This window comes from Phyllopteryx taeniolatus, chromosome 6, assembly GCF_024500385.1.
Source record: "Phyllopteryx taeniolatus isolate TA_2022b chromosome 6, UOR_Ptae_1.2, whole genome shotgun sequence".
Lineage (NCBI taxonomy): Eukaryota > Metazoa > Chordata > Actinopteri > Syngnathiformes > Syngnathidae > Phyllopteryx > Phyllopteryx taeniolatus.
Genome location: NC_084507.1, coordinates 8130353 through 8150896, shown reverse-complemented (window position 1 = coordinate 8150896; position 20544 = coordinate 8130353). Strand labels below are relative to the sequence as shown.

At 41.0% G+C, this 20544-nt stretch overlaps 1 protein-coding gene, 1 long non-coding RNA gene and 1 other non-coding gene across 4 annotated transcripts; 2 read left to right on the top strand and 1 right to left on the bottom strand.

The window, feature by feature from the left end:
* The first annotated feature begins 61 nt into the window (after positions 1–61).
* Positions 62–20208, top strand: LOC133479523 (ATPase family AAA domain-containing protein 2-like). Of its 2 annotated transcripts, XM_061776640.1 has the most exons (30): positions 62–437; positions 1439–1560; positions 1916–1971; positions 2101–2266; positions 2467–2539; positions 2679–2757; positions 5266–5442; positions 5528–5666; positions 5903–5917; positions 6171–6284; positions 6451–6559; positions 8113–8228; positions 8515–8689; positions 8858–8946; positions 9291–9450; positions 9628–9718; positions 10201–10378; positions 12750–12886; positions 12956–13067; positions 13156–13342; positions 15419–15604; positions 15719–15854; positions 15941–16137; positions 16334–16493; positions 16601–16723; positions 16921–17094; positions 17179–17718; positions 17845–17963; positions 18052–18180; positions 19882–20208. In XM_061776640.1, exons 1-30 carry the CDS (start codon positions 237–239, stop codon positions 19912–19914), a joined length of 4293 nt encoding a protein of 1430 aa, XP_061632624.1. In that variant the 5' UTR covers positions 62–236; the 3' UTR covers positions 19915–20208. The 2 variants fall into 2 exon arrangements, with proteins under 2 accessions (XP_061632624.1, XP_061632625.1); XM_061776641.1 differs by lacking the exon at positions 5903–5917.
* Positions 8696–15841, bottom strand: LOC133479527 (uncharacterized). The gene is made up of 4 exons (XR_009788984.1): positions 15704–15841; positions 13184–13258; positions 10193–10368; positions 8696–8959 (listed from the first exon to the last, which is right to left on the bottom strand). It is a non-coding gene; the product is annotated as an uncharacterized LOC133479527 (long non-coding RNA).
* On the top strand, positions 14910–15026 carry LOC133480224 (small nucleolar RNA SNORA5). Its single transcript, XR_009789226.1, has one exon. It is a non-coding gene; the product is annotated as a small nucleolar RNA SNORA5 (small nucleolar RNA).
* Positions 20209–20544: the final 336 nt, after the last annotated feature.

Sequence of the window (20544 nt, the reverse complement as noted above, 5' to 3'; positions counted from 1 at the left end):
GCAGTTAGCGGCTCTATGAACAATTCGGACCTCGGCTCTATTTTTCCTCGCGGCTGCGCTTCTGCCCTGTGATGACGTTTGTGGCGCCAGAAATCAAGGGTTGAGAGGCGGACTACGCCGAGGCGCGATTTTGCGTGTATCTTTTCTATGTTGCTGACGTTCAACTTTCGATGGATTTCAGTGCTGTAGTGACCGAGCGCCCGTCATTAGTGCGTTTATAACTAGCTGGAGTCGACATGGTAGTACTACGCAGTAGCGGCGGTGGTGTAGTTCTCCAACCGGTGGCAACAACTCCGGACAGGAGGTCGATGGAGTTGGACACAAGCTCGGAATTTCTGTCTCTTGTTCCCGCTTTGCAGAGAAAATCACCCCGGTCCACACGAACCTCCCGCACTCTGGATGATAGCCTGGCCAGCCCCGAACACAACCGAGTGAATGTGAGCTAAAGCTTGTTAAGTAGAAATACGACCTCTCTTAACGTGTTGGATATACTGTATGATGTGCTAACTGCACTTGCTGGGATGCCCTTGTTAGCCAGCTAAGCTACGTAACAACAGCTACGCTGTCAAAGTGACAGTAGTGGTCACTCATAGTACCCCGTTTACTCACAAGTCGCATCTCTCGAGATATAATTTAAACATAAAAAGGGATTTTAGTCATATGAGTCAACGTTATTTTAGTTAAACATTGTGGCAGTCCTCCTCTTCGCCCCAACTCCCCTCAACATAATTAAATAAAATAAATTAAGTTTTCAACTTAAGATCGGTCGTTAGCGTATCGTTTCAGGGATGTTTCTATGTAAGCATAAGGAATGCTTCATCATACAGTCATCCGTGTCAGTCATTTTGAATTAATTTCTTGTGAGAACAAGGATTGTTTTTTTATTCAGCATAATAATGATAACAGTCGATTGGGTTAAATTGTGACATTTTCCACCAGTCAATGCGGTCACAAGAAGTCGTTTCCTCGATGTTCAAAATGGAAAGGACACGCCCCTCCTGTACAGAAATCTCCAGTAAAGTTCATCCAAAGCTTGCTGATAAAAGCAGAATTAAACAGTATCTCAAGCACGACTTTTTATGTAGTCTATGTGTCTTGCTGTTCTGGCCTATAACTTATACACTAATATCTGTGACGGTGTCAGTTGTTAATTTTTATTTATTTATTTTTTTTAACAGTTTTTCTAATTAAAGAAGCTCTCGTATCTGTAATAAATCCCCTTATTACTATTCGTTCCAGTGAGCAGTGGAGTGGCTTCAACCCTGCAACTTTATTTGATCTCTATATTTGGTTTGTTCTGTCTGCTATTTGGACAATTTTAATGTGGAATTTTAGAAATGCATATCCTTAAGGCTATCAGGCAATAATGTAGTTGTAGATCTTGGTATGTTGTCAACTTGACAAGTATGAACTAATTAAATAATTATGTGACTGCTAGGGAGATGGTAAGCAGCAGTCGGGAAGCTGTCTCCATTACTTTACAAAGACCAGAGGACAGCGAGTCAAACTAGAGGTCTCCTTTTCTGACATGGAACCAAAGGCTGGAGGCTACGCCACAAGGTGATTGACTTAAGCCTCTTTCCCACTGGCCATTTAGGCTTACATTTCCCCAGCTTTCAGATGGGGGTTGAAGTTGACCCAAGAATTTGCCTACTACTGACATAGCATTAGAGGCGTAACGGGTAGAAAGCTACCAGCTGTGTGAATTTTAACCACAGACACTGACTGTCCACGCTCCTCTCTGTGGTTCATATAATTACCATTGTTGAAGTAAATGGGGGCTGGACTTTTTCGGGTGGTTCTCAAATGAATTGTCACAGCTAAAATTTGCCATCCACGTAAAATAATCCAAGGACAGCATGCTAACATTGACACATTATTGTGGGTTTTGTATGTATCCATTTTGTGCATTCAGGAAGTCCTCCAGGCTACAGAAGGAAGGCAAATCATCCTGCGACAAACTGCAAGGGGGTACGTTTAGGCAAGAAGTCTTGAGATGGAGCTGTAATTCACCAATCTCACATACATGTTTATCAGCCATGTGTTTTTAGGAGAGTATGTTTTCCCAGGCCACCAACCTGGTTTCTGTTAATGTTGAAGATGTTCCAGATGAGGTAGAAGGGACATCCACTCCCAAAAGAAGCCGCGTTAACTTAAGGAGCCCCGAAGACGAGGAGGAACACTCTTTACGACGTAGTTCCAGAATCACCCAACACAAATTTAATTCCCGGAATCAGTCCGTCCTCTATGACCGCCTCATCACCAAGTAAGTTTGGTGACAATTTTATCACAATGATGATGATAAAAACTGATGAACAGAATAGAATACAATGGAAAAAAAATAACAACTTATACATCACCATGTCAACTATGTTAAATTCACAATTTACTGCACTCTGGTGAGTTTGGAAAGGGGGTCTGTTTATTAAACAGTGGCTCACCAAATTCTTTCTGTGATCCCCTTAGTACGGCTGAGGCTGTTTTGCAAAAGATGGACGACATGAAAAAGCTGCGACGCAGATTAAACAATGAAGAACAGGTAATGACACCTAATGAAAAGCATTTTATCATAGTACTGTTGAAACACCAGTGTTTATATTTATTGAATGGGTTTGGAGGAGTGGGCCGGCTGAGTAATCATTTTGTTGAATTGATGCAAAATTGTTTTACATGGGCAGCTAGGTGTATATACTAGAGGCAGAGTGAGGCAATCTCTGAAGACCAATGTGGACAAAAAGAATGCCAAGGAAAACCAAGGTGAGGGCCTAATGTATTGTGCGTTTTCATCTTTTGATAAGAATTGGGGTCCAAGTTCATAATTACCTGGTTGTAACACCTGCTAAGCCCAAGATCACCAAGTGTAGCTGTTATGTAAATAAAACCCCATCTACAATTAAAAAAATTATAATCTACCTAGCATAAAAATTTAGCTGTGAACATTTCATGTATAGAAATTAGATTTGGACGATGGCACCTTAAATCAGGGCTGCTCAATTTAAAGTCAGAGGTTCTATCCATCCATTTTTTTGTACCGCTTATCCTCACTAGGGTTGCTGGCCTGCTGGAGCCTACCCCAGCTGACTGGGCAAGAGGCGGGGTACACCTTGAACTGGTTGCCAGCCAATCGCAGGGCACATATAAACAAACACTCAGACTCAACGTTCACACCTCCGGACAATTTTGTCTCCAATTAACATACCATGCATGTTTTTGGGATGTGGGAGGAAACCGGAGTACCCGGAGAAAACTCACGGAGGCACGGGGAGAACAAGCAAACTCCACACAAGGGCAGATGTGCTAATCAGTTGGCCACCGTGCCACCCCTCAGAGGTTCCAGTTCAGGATAATTTACTCAAACCAAAGTCCAGAATATTATATAATGTAAAGCACTCATTATATTTAGCATGCATAAATACATTACAATTCAGTATCATACTGTGCGGTATAACCAACTGGATGTAAAAAAACAAGCTTTTGTGTCCAACCATACTGTTGACTTGCAAGGACGAATAAAAATATTGAGCGTATGTTAAATAAAGTTTGCATTTAAAAAGTCAATTGTTTGGTTAGAATTATGCTGATTGCAAAGAATTGATTGGGCTCGAGACTGCGACCAGAATGTGACCCTTTTTTCAGTGTGCGAGTAAAGATTTCATGTGGTTGCACTTTCCCAAGTGCATGTTTTAATGGTCCCTTCACACACTCTTGCTATATAAAGACATGGTGGTTGAAAGTCACCATCTTTTTCACTGCTTTAGTCAATCTCCTCCACCCGCATGCTCTCCTTTCTGAAGATAAAGATCTCGTCATTATGAACGGCGTGTGCGCGCGCCCGGCCCCCTCGCCACAACAAGAGCATGCCTCGAATGGCGGAGCAGTCACGAGCTGGAGAAAGTCTGTGCTTGCGGAGTGTCCCTGCCATCATCGGGCGATGACGTGCCGCTGACAAGGGCATAGATAGCACTGATAACCACTCGGATTTATCATCACATCGATCCATACCCTCCACATTTTAATCACCCCTCTTCCTGAAGTTGGATCTCCAACTCGGCAAGGGAGACGAATCTTAGAAGTCCGAACTCATGCTATCTGCTTCTCACGTAAAACACTACCTGTATAGCTACATGTTTTTTGTACGTTTGTAAGGCTGAGAAGCGCTGGGAGCACACAACTCAGGCCTTACTTGTCGCAAGCGTTAAAAATGACTGTGGAAATTGTACACACCATCACCGCGTCATGGGTCTCACTCCCCACACTGTAAAACGTTTTCTCAACTTAAAATTAAGTAGCAATTTACACTGATATTTGTGTATCTATCTATACTTGGGTAGATAAGTCTTGTGGCGTACACTCAACATTAGCGGAATTGAAACACCTTCAAAATGGCTGTGGAAATAATTACATCTTTTCTTTTTAAACTTTAAGCCAAAACCTCATTTTTTACGGCATGTGGTTAGTGGCTAGTGTCCTAAAATCGGGTAGCCACGCAGTGTCTGTTGTATAGTTTCGGGGAAAAAAAGAAACACAAAACAATTACAGCGGTCTTTCATATATAATTTTTTTTTTATGCTGTATGCACCAGAGGGAAATCCTAATAATTCTATTTCTGTTATTTGAAATTTGAATTTCATTTACAGTTTACATAATTATTTTTATTTATGGAAATGTGTGGTTGTTGTTTAAACTACAGTTCATACATCCATCCATTTTCCAAGCCGCTTATCCTCACTCGCGGGAGTACTGGAGCCTATCCCAGCTGTCTTCGGGCAGGAGGCGGGGTACACCCTGAACTGGTTGCCAGCCAATTGCAGGGCACACATAAACAAACAACCATTCACACTCACATTCATACCTACGGGCAATTTAGAGTCTTCAATTAACCTACCCTGCATGTTTTTGGGATGTGGGAGGACACCGGAGTGCCCGGAGAAAACCCACGGAGGCACGAGGAGAACATGCAAACTCTACACAGGCGAGGCTGGATTTGAACCCTGGTTATTAAATCGTATTGTAAGGCAGTTGAGGCAAAATGAAGTGCACTGGTTGGCTGCAAACAGCAGAGGCACTGTTGATTGAGCACATGTAAATTAGCTGCGGATAGTTATGGTGCATCTCTGTCCAGTATTATTCTGCTCAATACAAGTAGGTTATTGAAACAGGACCCCAGGACTTTGAGATGTGAATCTATTGATTTCTTTTAAAGGAAATGTTATCAAATACCCATCTCAAATACCTTGTTTGTTTTGATTCACATCGGGGATGAAGGTGATCATGATGAAGAGGATGATGATGAGGATGACGATGATGATGATGATGATGAGGAGGAGGACATTGAGGATGACATTGACGATGATGAGGATGCGGTGGATGAAGAAGACAACCAGAGGCGTTATGACTTTAGACAGCGAAAAAATGTAGTTCTCTACCAGGCACCGCAAGATGGTAACGTCTTATTTTTCACATGACCATTTTATTTAATTTAACAGCATGGTGAAGGTTCAAAATGTTCTTCATTTTGTCATTTCAGAGCCCAGAGAAGCTAGAGAGACCAGAGTGCCACGAAAGCGCACCATGTACTTTAAGGACCATTCATCCCCCACCAGACACAGATTTCCCTTCAGCTCCACAGCCCCTCGGAGTCCTTACAACAGGAGGAGGACCAGCCGGTTAGTAGGACAGCTAAAATAATGAGCTCACAGAACTAAGACCATTAGACATGTCAAATTTTCATTCTGCTCAAACCTTTTGTGACAGACCATACATGTTTCACTGCTACTGTCCTCATATAACATGAATATTTGTCTCAACCCATTTTATAATGTTTCTCTCTCTGTTAGTATCAGCAATGCATGTTAAATCATTCCTCAATTCTTTTCCCTCTCCAATTCTCTTCCACCATCAGGAATAGTACTGAGAGGTAAGATTGCCCCTGCTTGTCTGCTGTCAGGTAGCACTAATAACAAAGTCACAGTAAAATGTGCCAGTATTTGTTTAAAATGTCATTAATGAATAGATACTTTATGATAATCAGTAAACATTTTTTGTTTAATGTAAAATAGCATGACTTCTCAATGGCATCTCATGTTTTTTTATTGGTCCATCATAATGGTTGATCGTCTCCATAGGTTGGATTTGATAGATTTTTTTTTTTGCGTCATTTGTACTCGCAGGAGGAGACATGCCCTCCACAGTAGCGACTCCACATCCACTTCTTCAGAAGATGAGACGTTTCAAAGGAGGAGGCGTAAGAGCAAGAGTAAGAGCAGGAGCAGGTCAGTCACCAGGTGAGAGCTGAGGCACAGCACAAATTCAGATGCGCAATGGACACGTTTCACCTCCACAAGACTTATTAAGCTTGACATGTTTGCACTTCCTGTTGTATGGTTTAATAAAGCATATTGCGACTATAATTAGAATCTGTTAGGTTTTCTTTCCTTTGTTTCTCCGCAGGTGTCTGCCTATGAACATTGTGAAAGATGACTTGCTGGGAATTCACAAAGATCGCATGAAAACTGGGGCAAGTCTCGCTGATGTTGACCCCATGAACATTGACAAAACGGTGAGCAAAGAGGGTGGCAATGTAAATATTTAGGTATGTCCCTGTAAATTTAAAATAAATGTCTTCCAAATTTGACATGTCACAGAGAAGAGTCTTAATAACTGTGCCAAATTGGAATGATTACAATATATCCAAGTATATAAGATGAGACTTTGAAAATTGTGAAAAGTCAAGCCCTTCTCTAAGCTCTCAAATGTTCTGGGCTTGTTTCCTGAATGTGGTGAAACCGCACCCTGCTCAACTGTCATCTTTCTTTTGCGTCCACATCCCAATGTGTTCGACCTGCGGAAATATATCCACTTTAAGCCTCCGGTGGCTGGTATATATCCCATTGGGTTGTCGCAGAGATTTCTAGGCAACGATGAGAGGCGCTAGATCGTGAGCTAACTGGGCCTTCTCTTGGCCTACAGATGGGCAGCGGGCTTGTCCGTGGTGTCACCTCCTCACTTAGTTTTGCGCCGGATAAGCACTGATGCGAATGAAGGCGCTCAAGTTGTTATATGGTGGGGTAGGGTCGATCATGCCGGACAACCAAGTGCATCACTTGGTTGCATCACTTGAAGTATAAAATTGTCCAAATCAGGAAAACTGAAAGGTGAAAAACTGTTTTAACGCTATATCTCCACAATGGCCTTTTTGCATGTAATCTCCCTATTTAAGGACTTACCCAAACTACCCATCACAGACGTACATTGCCCTTGTAAGTTCTCCGAAGCACCAAGCAGCAATTTAGAGAAGGGTTTTAAGATGAATGTATTTTCTTACACCCACTGATATGAAAGTAGAAGTCAGTATTCTTCCTAATGTTTTGGTTACTTTACATATAAGTTAGCAATACACTAATAAACAATCCCGATTAGTGATGCAATATGAGTGTGGTATTGTATTAATGTTGGTATGGACATTTCCAGCACAGAAAAAAGCTAGTATAAATGTAGGGCTGCTGAACATTATGGGTAGCTTTTCCTCCATTTTACTTGAATAGAAGCGGATGTCATCATCGGATACGGCAAATCTTTGTAATCCAAATGTATAGTTAATTTTTTGTTCCAGGATCTCTTTCTTTAACAAGTTTATTTCTCTTTTTAATTGAATGTTTTCATGCAATGCGGTGTCCAGGAAAGCTGGTTCTGGGACAGAGCAATACACATAATAATGAGAAAGTTAAACTGCTGGGAAATCCGTGGTGTCTTAAAATACTGTTTGTTGGATGACAATGTGTATATTGAAACACAACGATGTCCATGGTATTGTTTGTGTTGCTTTTGGAATAATAATAATAAAACAAGAACTTTTATAAGGATCATACTCGGCTGATAACTCGACTATGATTGCACGGCTGTCAGTTTGCCAAACAGTAAGAGGATAAACCATAATAATTGCAGTGGATAAGACGTTACACCGTTATGTGCAAAGAGTGCGTTGAGTTCATCTTGAAAACAATTTTGGACTTTTAATACACTTAGTGACATATGCTGTAACTATATAAATGGTATTTACAGGAAAATGTTTGTTTATTCTGCTTTCTGAGACTGACAAAAAAACTATGACAGGTACGCTTTGACAGTATCGGTGGCTTGAGCAAACACATCTCCTCCCTGAAGGAGATGGTGGTCTTCCCTCTGCTTTACCCAGAAGTATTTGAGAGGTTCCACATACAGCCACCCAGGTAAACAATGTTGAAATGGAACATGACGACATACAGTATATGTACATAAGCAATGCTTGGCAACTATAAAGTGTTAAGCGGTCATTCAAGGTAGTTATGTAGTAATCTGACCACAATCTAACGTCTTAAAAAATATATGTAATAAGGGTGTTTGTTATGAGATTATTGAGGATATCTGATTGGTCCCCTCATGTAGATTTTAAACAGATACCCTGTATTGACGGCATTCTCCAACTATTAACTTGATTATAATACACTGCTCATCATGTTTTCTTTTGGCTTGTAGGGGCTGTCTATTTTACGGTCCCCCAGGCACTGGGAAAACCCTGGTAGCCAGAGCATTGGCCAACGAATGCAGTCAGGGAGAAAGAAAGGTGTCTTTCTTTATGAGGAAAGGTGCTGATTGCCTCAGTAAGTGGGTTGGAGAGTCTGAGAGACAACTACGCCTTCTGTTTGACCAGGTAAACCAAAATCATCAACACAATTTCTTTCATCTTTTGTCAAGCTTTCATCATCACAGATAAAATCTCACTCTTGCTTTATTTTGGTGCACCTTGAATTAGTTTATATTTACCATATAGCACTTTAATATGCTTTCCCTTCAACACTACATTTTCACTTTCATCTAGGCTTACCAAATGCGTCCATCTATCATTTTCTTTGATGAAATTGATGGTTTGGCTCCAGTCAGGTCCAGTCGTCAGGACCAGATTCACAGGTGACCATTGCTCCTTGAGAAGACAAGATGTTTTGTACATTCAGATTTGCATTTGTGAGGCCAGGCATCACTGGTGTCAGAAGAGTTTTCCTGGGTCAGTCTCAGTTCTAGTTAATTCCAAATCAAGGTTCTCCACCTCAAAGTCATTCAAGCATGTTTTTATTGAGATGGTCTGTTACGACTAATTTGGAAGTATAGAATTGTCCAAAATATCTCCATTAGTAGAAAAAAGTCAGATTCAGAGCAAGTGTATGGCCACAATATCATGGCATTATATTTGTAGAACCACTATGCTTCAATGTATTGCTTTGTTTGGACACACCTGTTAATTGTTGTGTCTATAGTTCCATCGTGTCGACCCTTCTGGCTCTCATGGATGGATTAGATGGCAGAGGAGAGATTGTGGTGATTGGTGCCACCAACAGACTAGACTCCATTGATCCGGCTCTCAGACGCCCGGGCCGCTTTGACAGAGAGTTTCTATTTGGCCTCCCTGACAGAGAGGTACTGACATACTGAAGATATATCAACTTGGTCCTCTAGAACCTTGATTCTCCAGACATTATTAGCTCAAAGAATGAATACATATAATTGAACCATGCTATATCTGTGTGGGCAGAGGCCAGACTTAAGATTTTTGGTTCTGTAATGCCATTGCTATGATCTCATTTTCTCTGTCAGTCGAGAAGGGACATTTTGAAGATCCACACCAAACAGTGGACACCTCAACTCTCTGAAAATTTCCTGGAGGAGCTGGGTGATAAATGTGTTGGTATGTTTGCTAAGAAGGACATTGTTGTAGAAAAAGTTAATTGCTGTACAACAGGGGTGTCAGATCTTCCACATATCTCACACAGAAAAAAAGAACAATGTTGTGGTAACTCTACACTTTGTTTATTAAACACGCTAAAACATATGTGTCAGTGTAGGTCTTGTCTGGACTAACATTCAGATGTCCCTTCGACACATAGTCTTGGAATACATTTTTAGATTGTTGTTTTTTTTCAAATTTCTTAATCATTTTAATGCCCGGTACCACTAAAGGTTTATTACCTGAAGAATACAATGAACATGATTCCATAATACTTTGTCATATTTGACATGCTTAAGCTTAATTGTGTTCCCAGTGACTTTGGTTACTATCAAGAAAACCATGGAAAATGGCTAGATATGTTTTGTTGTCATTGTATTTGTCCAAACAAATGTACCTTTAGTTGTACAAGGAATTAAAAATGAACTGCCTTACCCTTGCAGGTTATTGTGGAGCAGACATCAAGGCGGTGTGTTCAGAGGCGGCACTATGTGCACTACGGCGCCGCTATCCACAAATTTACTCCTCATCAGAGAAACTTGTGCTTGATGTTGATTCTATTGCAATCACAGCTAAAGACTTCATGTCTGCCATGTCCAAGATGGTCCCAGCTGCACAGAGGTAAAAGCCACTGATGAAATCTGTTGTGCCTCTTTATTTGTATGTATAATTATTTTTTTAACAACTGTTTTAATATTTTTTTTCTGAATTGTAATATCACACATTGCTATTCATTTACCTTTCATTTACATTGTTTCCTGTTATACAGCTGTACATATATTTGGTAACATACAGTCCCCTCCAAAAGTATGAGAACGGCAAGGTTTTGTTGTATACTGAAGACATTTGGGTTTCAGATCAAAAGATGAATATGTGACAAAAGTTCAGAATTCCAGCTTTTATTTCATGGTATTTACATCTAGATGTGTTAAACAACTCAGGACAGAGCACCTCTTATTGGAAGCCACTCACCTTTCAAGTGAGCCAAAGTATTGGAACATGTGACTGATGGGTTGTTTCTAGTTGTTCAGGTGTTGCCTTTTATATTGATTTCTTAAACATTAGATAGTGCTTGTTTTTGGCTTTGGGTTTCAGCTGTGAAAACTGCTTTTGCTGTTACGCAAACATGAAGAACAGAGAGCTGTCTATGGGAGAAAGGCAGAGAGAGCTGTGAAGAAACAGACACTGCCAACCTCCACAGACACTGCCAACCTCCACAGGGCAGGGGGGAAGGTATCACAATCCACTGTTCAACGAAGACTTCAAGAGAAGAAATATACAGGCCATACCACAAGATGCAAACCACTCATCAGCAAAAAGAATCAGAGGGCCAGATTGGATTTTGCAAAGAAGTACAGACATGAGCCTCAAAAGTTTTGGAACAAAGTTTTATGGACTGATGAGACCAAGATTAACCTCGACCAAAGTGATGGAAAGGCCAAAGTATGGAGAAAAAAAGGATCTGCTTATGATCCAAAACATACATGCTCATCTGTGAAGCATGGCGGAGGTAATGTCATAGCTTGGGCTTGCATAGGTGCTTCTGGAACAGACTCACTTGTCTTTATTGATGATGTAACTCATGATGGTAGCAGCAGAATTAATTCTGAAGTCTACAAAACCATTTTGTCTGGCAATTTACAGAAAAATGCTTCCAAAGTAATTGGGAGAAGCTTCATCATGCAAGAAGACAATGACCCAAAACACACTGCCAACACAACAAAGGACTTCATCAACGGGAAAATGTGGAAGGTCTTCGACTGGCCAAGTCAATCACCGGACCTTAACCCAATAGAGTATGCATTTTACCTCCTGAAGAGGAGACTGAAGGGAGAAACCCCCATAAACAAACAAGAACTGAAAGAGGCTGCAGTGAAGGGTTTTTGCTCACTTGAAAAGTGGGTGGCTTCACACAAAAGGTGCTCTGTGCTAGGTTGTTTAACATATCTAGATGTAAATACCATGAAATAAAAGCTGGAATTCTGAACTTTTGTCTCATCTTTTGATATGAAACCAAAATGTCTTCAGTATCCAACACAAACAAAGGAGTTGATCTTGCCATTCCAATACTTTTGGAAAGGAATGTATATACAGGTGCTGGGCATACAATTAGAATATCATGAAAAAGTTACTGACTTTCATCAGAGAACCTAACTGTGGCCCACTCAGTAGCAGTCCAGTCCTTTTTGTCTTTAACCCAGGCGAGACACTTCTGATGTTGTCTCTTGTTCAAGAGTGGCTTGACACAAGGAATGCGACAGCTGAAGCCCATGGCTTGCATACGTCTGTGCGTGGTGGTTCTTGGAGCACTGACTCCAGCGGCAGTCCACTCTTTGTGAATCTCCCCCACATTTTTGAATGGGTTTAGTTTCACAATCCTCTCCAGGGTGCAGTTATCCATATTGCTCATATACATTTTTCTACCACATCTTTTCCTTCCATTCGCCTCTATTAATGTGCTTGGACACGGAGCTCTGTGAACAGCCAGCCTCTTTAGCAATGACCTTTTGTGTCTTCCCCTCCTTGTGCAAGGTGTCAATGGTCGTCTTTTGGACAACTGTCAGGTCAGCAGTCTTCCCCATGATTGCGTAGCCTACATAACTAGACTGAGAGACCAGTTAAAGGCCTTTGCGGGTGTTTTAAGTTAAGGAGCGGATTACAGTGTGGCACCAGGTGTCTTCAATATTGCACCTCTCCACAATATTCAAATTTTCTGATACCCAATTTGGGGTTTTCATTAGTTGTCAGTTATAATCATCAACATTAAAAGAAATAAACACTGGAAATATGTCAATCTGTGTGAAATGAATGTATACATTATACAAGTTTCACTTTTTGAATGGAATTACTGAAATAAATCAACTTTGTCATGATAATCTAAATATATGACCAGCACCTGTAATATAGAATATTCATGAACAGAAAACACTAATTATATTACATGTAATTAGAGAGACAGTCAAATAAAATGTTTGCTGAATATGATCATTAGGGCTGTAGTGTCACCAGCCAAGGCTCTGATGCCTGCAATACGCCCATTACTGAGTGCCGCCCTGCAGGAGATCCTCCACACTGTCAGCAAAGTGTTCCCGCACGCTGAGCAGGGCTTTAAAAGGAAGAGGACACCAGGTACGGTCTGTTTTAAAATGTCAAATCTCTTTCCTCAATCAGTCTTCAGAACTGTGTGTGTGTTTCCAGGTCAGTGTTGCGTGTCTGATGATGAGCTAATGTTCAGTGAAGATGAGGAGCGATCTAGTGGACAGACTCCTCAAAAGAAGACTGTCTCAAGGGGAATCCTCAACATTGAAAGGTTTAATTAGTTTCCGTTCTAAATGTGATTGGTTTAATGAACTCTTACAGGGCTCACCACATCTTTCCCTCTGTTAATTTTTGTGTAGAAGTGCATTGAGTCAGCCAACCTCTTACCGTCCCAGGCTCCTTTTGGAGGGTCGACACGGCTCAGGTCAAACCTCCCATCTGGCTCCTGCTGTTCTCCATGCTCTGGAGAAATTCACAGTGTACACACTGGACATGGCAGTTGTGTTTGGAACCAGTGCAATTGCACCAGAGGAGGCTTGTGCACAGGTACAGTTATCACTGTAATAATCACTCATTCATTGGGAATGGGAGAAATAATAGATTCTTAGATGGTCACATCGAGATACAGATGAAAACAATTCTGAATTGATTAATGTCCTGCATCTCGTCAGCTGCATTTTGTGATGCAAAATCTAAACCAGCTCAACTAGACTGGTTTGAGACTGCGACCAAATATAAGAATTTGAGAAGGGGGCCAATACTTTTTCACGACATTGTATATATCTATTCATCTATATCTATCTAGAACCTGTTTATAGCATAAACATGTAGATTTGTGCAAAGTTAAAAAGCCCAGATGCCTTTGAAGAGGATTGTATAGGAAAACAAACTATCATTAAAATAAAAGTGCAATAATTGCATTCGTAATGATTTATCCAGGCGGCACGGTGGACGACTGGTTAGAGCGTCAGCCTCACAGTTCTGAGGACCCGGGTTCAATCCCCGGCCCCGCCTGTGTGGAGTTTGCATGTTCTCCCCGTGCCTGCGTGGGTTTTCTCCGGGTACTCCGGTTTCCTCCCACATCCCAAAAAAAACATGCATGAATTGGAGACTCTAAATTGCCCGTAGGCATGACTGTGAGTGTGAATGGTTGTTTGTTCCTATGTGCCCTGCGATTGGCTGGCAACCAGTTCAGGGTGTACCCCGCCTCCTGCCCGATGACAGCTGGGATAGGCTCCAGCACGCCCGCGACCCTAGTGAGGAGAAGCGGCTCAGAAAATGGATGGATGGATGATTTATCCATGTTCTGTCTGGGACTTTGATTTTAAATAGGTAAATTGTTTGTTGGTAATGCTCAAAATTAAGTGGTTTTCCCAGGGAGCCCTCACCATAAGAACTGGCCACCTGATTCGAACAAATTATCAAATAAAAGTAAAGCCTTTGTTGTTGTTTTTATTTATTTTTTAATTTAATTGACCTGTTTTGTCTGCCACAGCTTGCTGTGGACAAACTTGTTTACAGTAAAAGATTTAGCAAATACCATATCTCGAGTCACTGTCAATCTTTACTTCATACGAAACTACAGTATGTTATGCCATGGTCATGATGTACCTCCTCAAAAAAGTGTGCGACCAAATCATGTTCTGGTGCGACCAACTGAAAAGGTTGGTTGCACCAGTGCTACTTGTGCAAGAATTAGTGGAGAGCCCTGCTAGATAATATAAAACTTTTCTCGTTTGTTCTGTCTGTGGCACTCTGAGACAGGTGAGCACGTCACACATCAGTGACGTGACATCAGTATGAGATTATTCACAATCCCTTAGTCATTGATAAAGAGTAATGTGTGAACTGGTTTGTCTACGATAAGACTGTAATAGAGCCTTTTTCAATTATTAATCAGATCACTCTGTACTTATTTACAAACAAATTTTTGGCAATAATTTAAATACACACAATTAAAACACCACTGCTGGCTTTTTGCAATGCTGAGAAACATTTGTTGGCCAATGTTATATTCTAATTTATAAATCTTTCATTTTGTTTTGATAAATCATAATCAAATTGTGGGGTGACCAGAGATCCTACCCTTACTCCTTAAGATAGGTGTCAATGTTGCAGCTTTGTCAAATTCATTGGGTTCTGGCAAAAAATGGCTGCCAGAGAGAATGTAGCTCATGGGTCCTACTGCCTTCCTTTGGTTTTACTGGGGATAAATGTGCTCCAAACACAAATAGCTCGCAATTGTATATGTATCCATGTCCATGGGACCCCCATCTTTCACAGTGTGACCTGAATCTTTACATAGGCTATTTGACATTGCATTAGGTACTTTATAAACCCAATACTAAAAGTAAGACCACATGCAGCCAGCTGTTGATTTAGTCTTATTTTTTAACATTCTATGTAGGTAGAGGTGTGTAAAAACCTTTGCATTAATTATTGTGTTACCACCAGCCCTAGTTTTGTTTTTAGTCTTTGTTTCTACTTGGGAATGCCCCCACAATTCTCAATGCAATTTTATGACCAGTTTTATATCTGTAATGTAGCAATCTTCAGCCATCTGTGATGCATTGATTGAAATGTTTGTTACAAGTTCATGCCACAATGTCACATGCTCTGCAGATTTTTGTCGAGGCCAAGCGGACCTCTCCCAGCGTCCTGTACGTCCCCCACATTGGACAGTGGTGGGAGACGGTAGGTCCTGCATTAAAAGCCACTTTCCTCAGTCTACTTGGCTCCCTCCCTGCATTTGCTCCTATACTGCTACTGGCTACCTGCAGTCTACAGTACTCTGAACTCAGTTTTGAGGTATGAAAATCAGTGAACCCATGTTGGGTTTGGACTGGTAAATAATTGCCTCATATGAAGAGAAAATACACCGCTCCCTCTTTAAGAAAGTTCATTCACCTGTTTTCTCTGCAGGTTCAGGAGTTGTTTAAGGTAGAGTATGGGGAGGTTTACCATGTCCAAGCCCCTTGCAGGCGAGAGAGAAGAAATTTCTTTGAGGACCTGATGCTCAATCAGGCTGCCAAAGCCCCTGCCTCTAAAAAGAAATACAGTGAGACAAACTCAATGATTTTTGTAGAACATTGTTATATGTTCGACCAAATTTATTGAAAACAAACTGTTGACTTTCCATTATAGTATCCCACTCCTTGGAAGTCCTTCCTGTTGCCCCTCCTCTGCCACCACGTCAGCTGGCGGAGCAGGAGGCCCGAAAATTGGCAGAACAAGAGGAAGACAGCCTCAGAGAGCTCCGCCTCTTCTTGCGGGATGTCACAAACCGCCTGTCCCAAGATAAACGCTTCAAGGCTTTTACAAAGCCTGTGGATTTAGAGGAGGTGGTTATTCCACTGTAATTCCTGCTGTGTTAGTCTTTGTGAATACCAAACTTGCTTGTTGCTTCATTGTCGATAATGTTGAAAGGTTTCACTTTATTTTACTTTAATATTCCCGCTGGGGGCGCCAAAGTCAATGTTTAAACATGTCCAAAAATGAGTTTGAGTTGCTTTGTGTGTGCACTTTCACATTTTCTAGGTTCCAGATTATGCTGCTGTGATAAATAAGCCTATGGATCTGTCAACCGTGCTTTCAAATATTGACCTCCATCAATATGTAACGGTTAAAGACTTTCTTCAAGATGTAGATCTCATTTGGCAGAATGCACTTGAATACAACCCAGACAAAGACCCCTCAGGTACACTGTATCAACACTCACGTGTGCCTTGCCTCTTTGGAATAAAGTACTGATTAGATCAAACAACCATTCTGATCCCTTTTGTACATTTTTTCTTTTTCTTCCAGACCGTCAGATTCGGCATAGGGCCTGTGCACTGAAGGACACTGTGCATGCCATCGTACGACATGAATTGGATGAAAATTTCGAGAAGATTTGTGATGAAATCAAAGATTCACGCATCAATCGAGGTGACTGCGTGTGTGCGTGCATGCACTTCAGACAGAAGGCAAAAGTGATAGCTTTATGCACGCAACTAGATATACCCAAATGTGTTATCCCAGTTTAAAATAATGGGGATTGACATCAGTCGGTGATGTATGATATTCTTCAGCATCTGTGTCAGTGTTTTTTTATTTGTTTTCACCTTAATCTTGTTTGTCCACAGGTTGCTCCACTGCACAATACGCTCCCTCCTTTTACCATGTCCTCCCTAAACAGGCCAAACTTATGACTGAGGCCAATATGGCTGACAAGACTCCACAAAGAGAGCTGGCCAAAGCCACAACTGCGCTGACTCCTAGTACAACTTCCTCTACGTGTATTACACCTAAAAGCATGGGTAGAGGATATGTGTATTTTTGAAAATGAATAACTCTTAAGTCGCAACAATCAGTCCTAACAAATACCTATCTTGATCCTCCAGTGCAGAGGAAGAAACGTCGGAGGAGTCGCTGGGCCTCTGGCTTCTATGCAAAGAAGACGTCTTCCTCGTCTCCTCAAATCTCCAAAGAGTGTATGCACTTAGTCTCTGATAATGACGATGAAGATGCAGATGAAGAAACTGAGATGGAGAAGGGAATGATAACAGAGCTTGACGAAGATGAAGACAAGGACGTTGAATCGGTGGTTAAAGCTACTGTGAAAGACAGTACTCAGAGTGAAAGCGAAAAAAGGGGTGCTGAGGACCAGGCACCAAACGAAATAGAAACAGTAGACAAACATCAGCCAGCTGTAGAATTTACAGCAGACAACCCAGTCAACGTTGGGCACAGTACAACAAGCAATGAAGGGCATAACCAGGGACAGTTGGACACAGGTTGTGGTCAAACATGCACCCAAAACCTGACACGGGAAGGCAACAGCGAGATCGCAGGACAGAAGCCTAAGCCAGTGGAGGTGGTCACAGACAGTACCAGCACAGACCACTCTGAAGCCATCAGAGGAGACAAGGACTCTTGCCCAGGTTTGGGTTCATCGCTGTGATTCTCAAATTACAAAAGACTTTAGATTTCCACAGAAGCCTCATTGTCTTCTTTTACTCCCAAGCTATGTTCATTTTTTTCACGTCGTTCTGTGTTTTATGTCATAGAGAGAAACATGAGGCGCATGACCCGGCCCTCAAAGAACACTGCTCAGCAGCAGCAATTTGATATGCAGATCCGTGACCAGGAAAACCCTTCATTGGTAGTGGACAGGGACAAATTAAAGGTGGGATACTGATAACTGCTCATGGTACTTGAGCGTTACATCATGGCTTAAGAGAACGTTGCATGAATCATTTTTTTTTCTTATCAAGGAGCTATTGGACAAAGTTGTGACTAAGACTGATGGCTGTGAGGTGCACAAGTTGGAGAAACTCTATGCTCTCCTCTGCCAAAGTGTGTACAGACACAGAAGAGACCACCACAAAGCTGCATTAATAAGGGTTGGTATAGCTCTGTTATGCAGAGGACAGTTACTAATGCTTATGAGTGATGACATCGGTCCCCTCCATAAGTATTGGAACGGCAAGGTCAATTTTGTCGTTTTTGTTGTATACTGAAGACATTTGGGTTTCAGATCAAAATATGAATATGAGACAAAAGTTCAGACTTCCAGCTTTTATTTCAAGATGTGTTAAATAACCTTTTGTTTGAAGCCACTCACTTTCCAAGTGAGCAAAAGTATTGGAACATGTGACGGGTGGTTTCTAGTTGCTCAGGTGTTGCCTTTAGATTGATTGCTTAAACATTAGATAGTGCTTGTTTTTGGCTTTGGGTTTCACCTTTTAAAACTGCATTTGCTGTAAAGCAAACATCAAGAGCTGTCTATGGGAGAAAACCAAAACATTTTGAAGCTGAGAGAAGAGGGAAAATCGATCAGAGCTATTGCACAAACATTGGGCATAGCCAATACAAAAATTTGGAATGTCCTGAAAAAGAGAGAAACTACTGGTGTACTGAGCAACAGACATGAACAGGTCGGCCAAGGATGTCAACAGCAGTTGATGACAGAAACATGGTGAGAGCTGTGAAGAAACACCCAAAGACAAGTCAGTGACATCACTGCCAACCTCCAAATGGCAGGTGTGAGAAGAAATATACAGGCCATACCAATAGATGACCACAAACCACTCATCAGCAAAAAGAATCGGAAGGCCAGATTGAATTTTGGAAAGAAGTACAGAGATGAGCCCAAAAAGTTTTGGAACAAAGTTTTATGGACTGATGAGACCAAGATTAACCTCTACCAAAGTGATGGAAAGGCCAAAGTATGGAGAAAGAAAGGATCTGCTTATGATCCAAAACACACAAGCTCATATGTGAAGCATGGTGGAGGTAATGTCATGGCTTGTGCTTGCATGGCTGCTTCTTGAACGGGCTCACTAGTCTTTATTGATTCTGTAATTTATGAGGGTAGCAGCAGAATGAATTCTGAAGTCTACAAATCCATTTTGTCTGGCAATTTACAGAAAAAAATGCATCCAAACTAATTGGGAGAAGCTTCATCATGCAACAAGACAATGACCCAAGACACACTGCCAACATAACAAAGGACTTCATCAGGGGGAAAAAGTGGAAGGTCTTAGCCTGGCCAAGTCAATCACCGGACATTAACACAATAGAGTATGCATTTTACCTCCTGAAGAGGAGACTGGAGAAAGAACCCCCAGAAACAAACAAGAACTGAAAGAGACTGCATTAAAGGTCTGGAAATGCATTTCAAATGAAGAATGCAACAGTCTGGTGAAGTCAATGCGTCGCAGGCTTGATGCAGTTATTGCAAGTAAGGGCTCTGCCACCAGATATTAAATGATTCACTTTTAAGTTAATTTAATAATGTCTGTTCAAATACTTTTGCTCACTTGAAAAGTGGGTGGCTTCAAAAAAAGCTGCTCTGTCCTGAGTTGTTTAACACAAATACCATGAAATAAAAGATGGAATTCTGAACTTTTGTCTCATATTTATCTTTTGATCTGAAACCCAAATGTCTTCTTTATACAAGAAAAACAAAGTAATTGACATTGCCCTTCCAATACCTTTGGCGGGACTGTAATAGCCAATAACCATGAATGATTCCAGTGTTAAGTAGTTCTGTTGTGGTTATTACTAATTCTATGTCCTCATTTGGTATTTTCATTCAATAGGAGTTGGAGCAAGAGATCAACGACTTCTGTTAACAATTCTAAAGGAACAATGTAACATTTTTAAATAATTATGCACATTATTCTGAAAGAATCATGGCCAACACCCTCAGCTGTGAAAAGATCCAACCAGTGGTTCCATTCAAATATCTTTGAGCATAAAGTGAATCTTTGTCTTACCGTTTGTATCTATTTAAATAAAAGGCTTACTCTTTATAAATAATGCGGTGTATCCTTCTGTTTAAGAATATTAAAAAATGACTCACACAATGGGTTTTACCTACAACGCTCAGCAAGTCAACTACTCCAATTGATTGTCATGTGGAGATGTAGTCTTCTGCTATTTTTGCCTTTTAAATACATAACAAAAAGTGTTGACCTGATGGAGAAACCGTTGAAACAAATTCAGATGTTACCATTCAGTTTGTCTTCACAAAATTAAACCAAATTTACAATTTTGAACGACTGAAAATATTAAGTTACGGAGCCCCTAAAGGGACATGGAAAAGAAACTTGTTTCTCATTCTAACTAGGAAGTTTCACATTAGAATGAAACTTTCTCGTTAGAATGATAAACTTCCTCATTGGAATGAGAAACTTTTTTTTTTTTACATCTATTTCACCCCCCCACCCCACCCCCCTGTCCCTTTAGGGGCTCTGTATTAA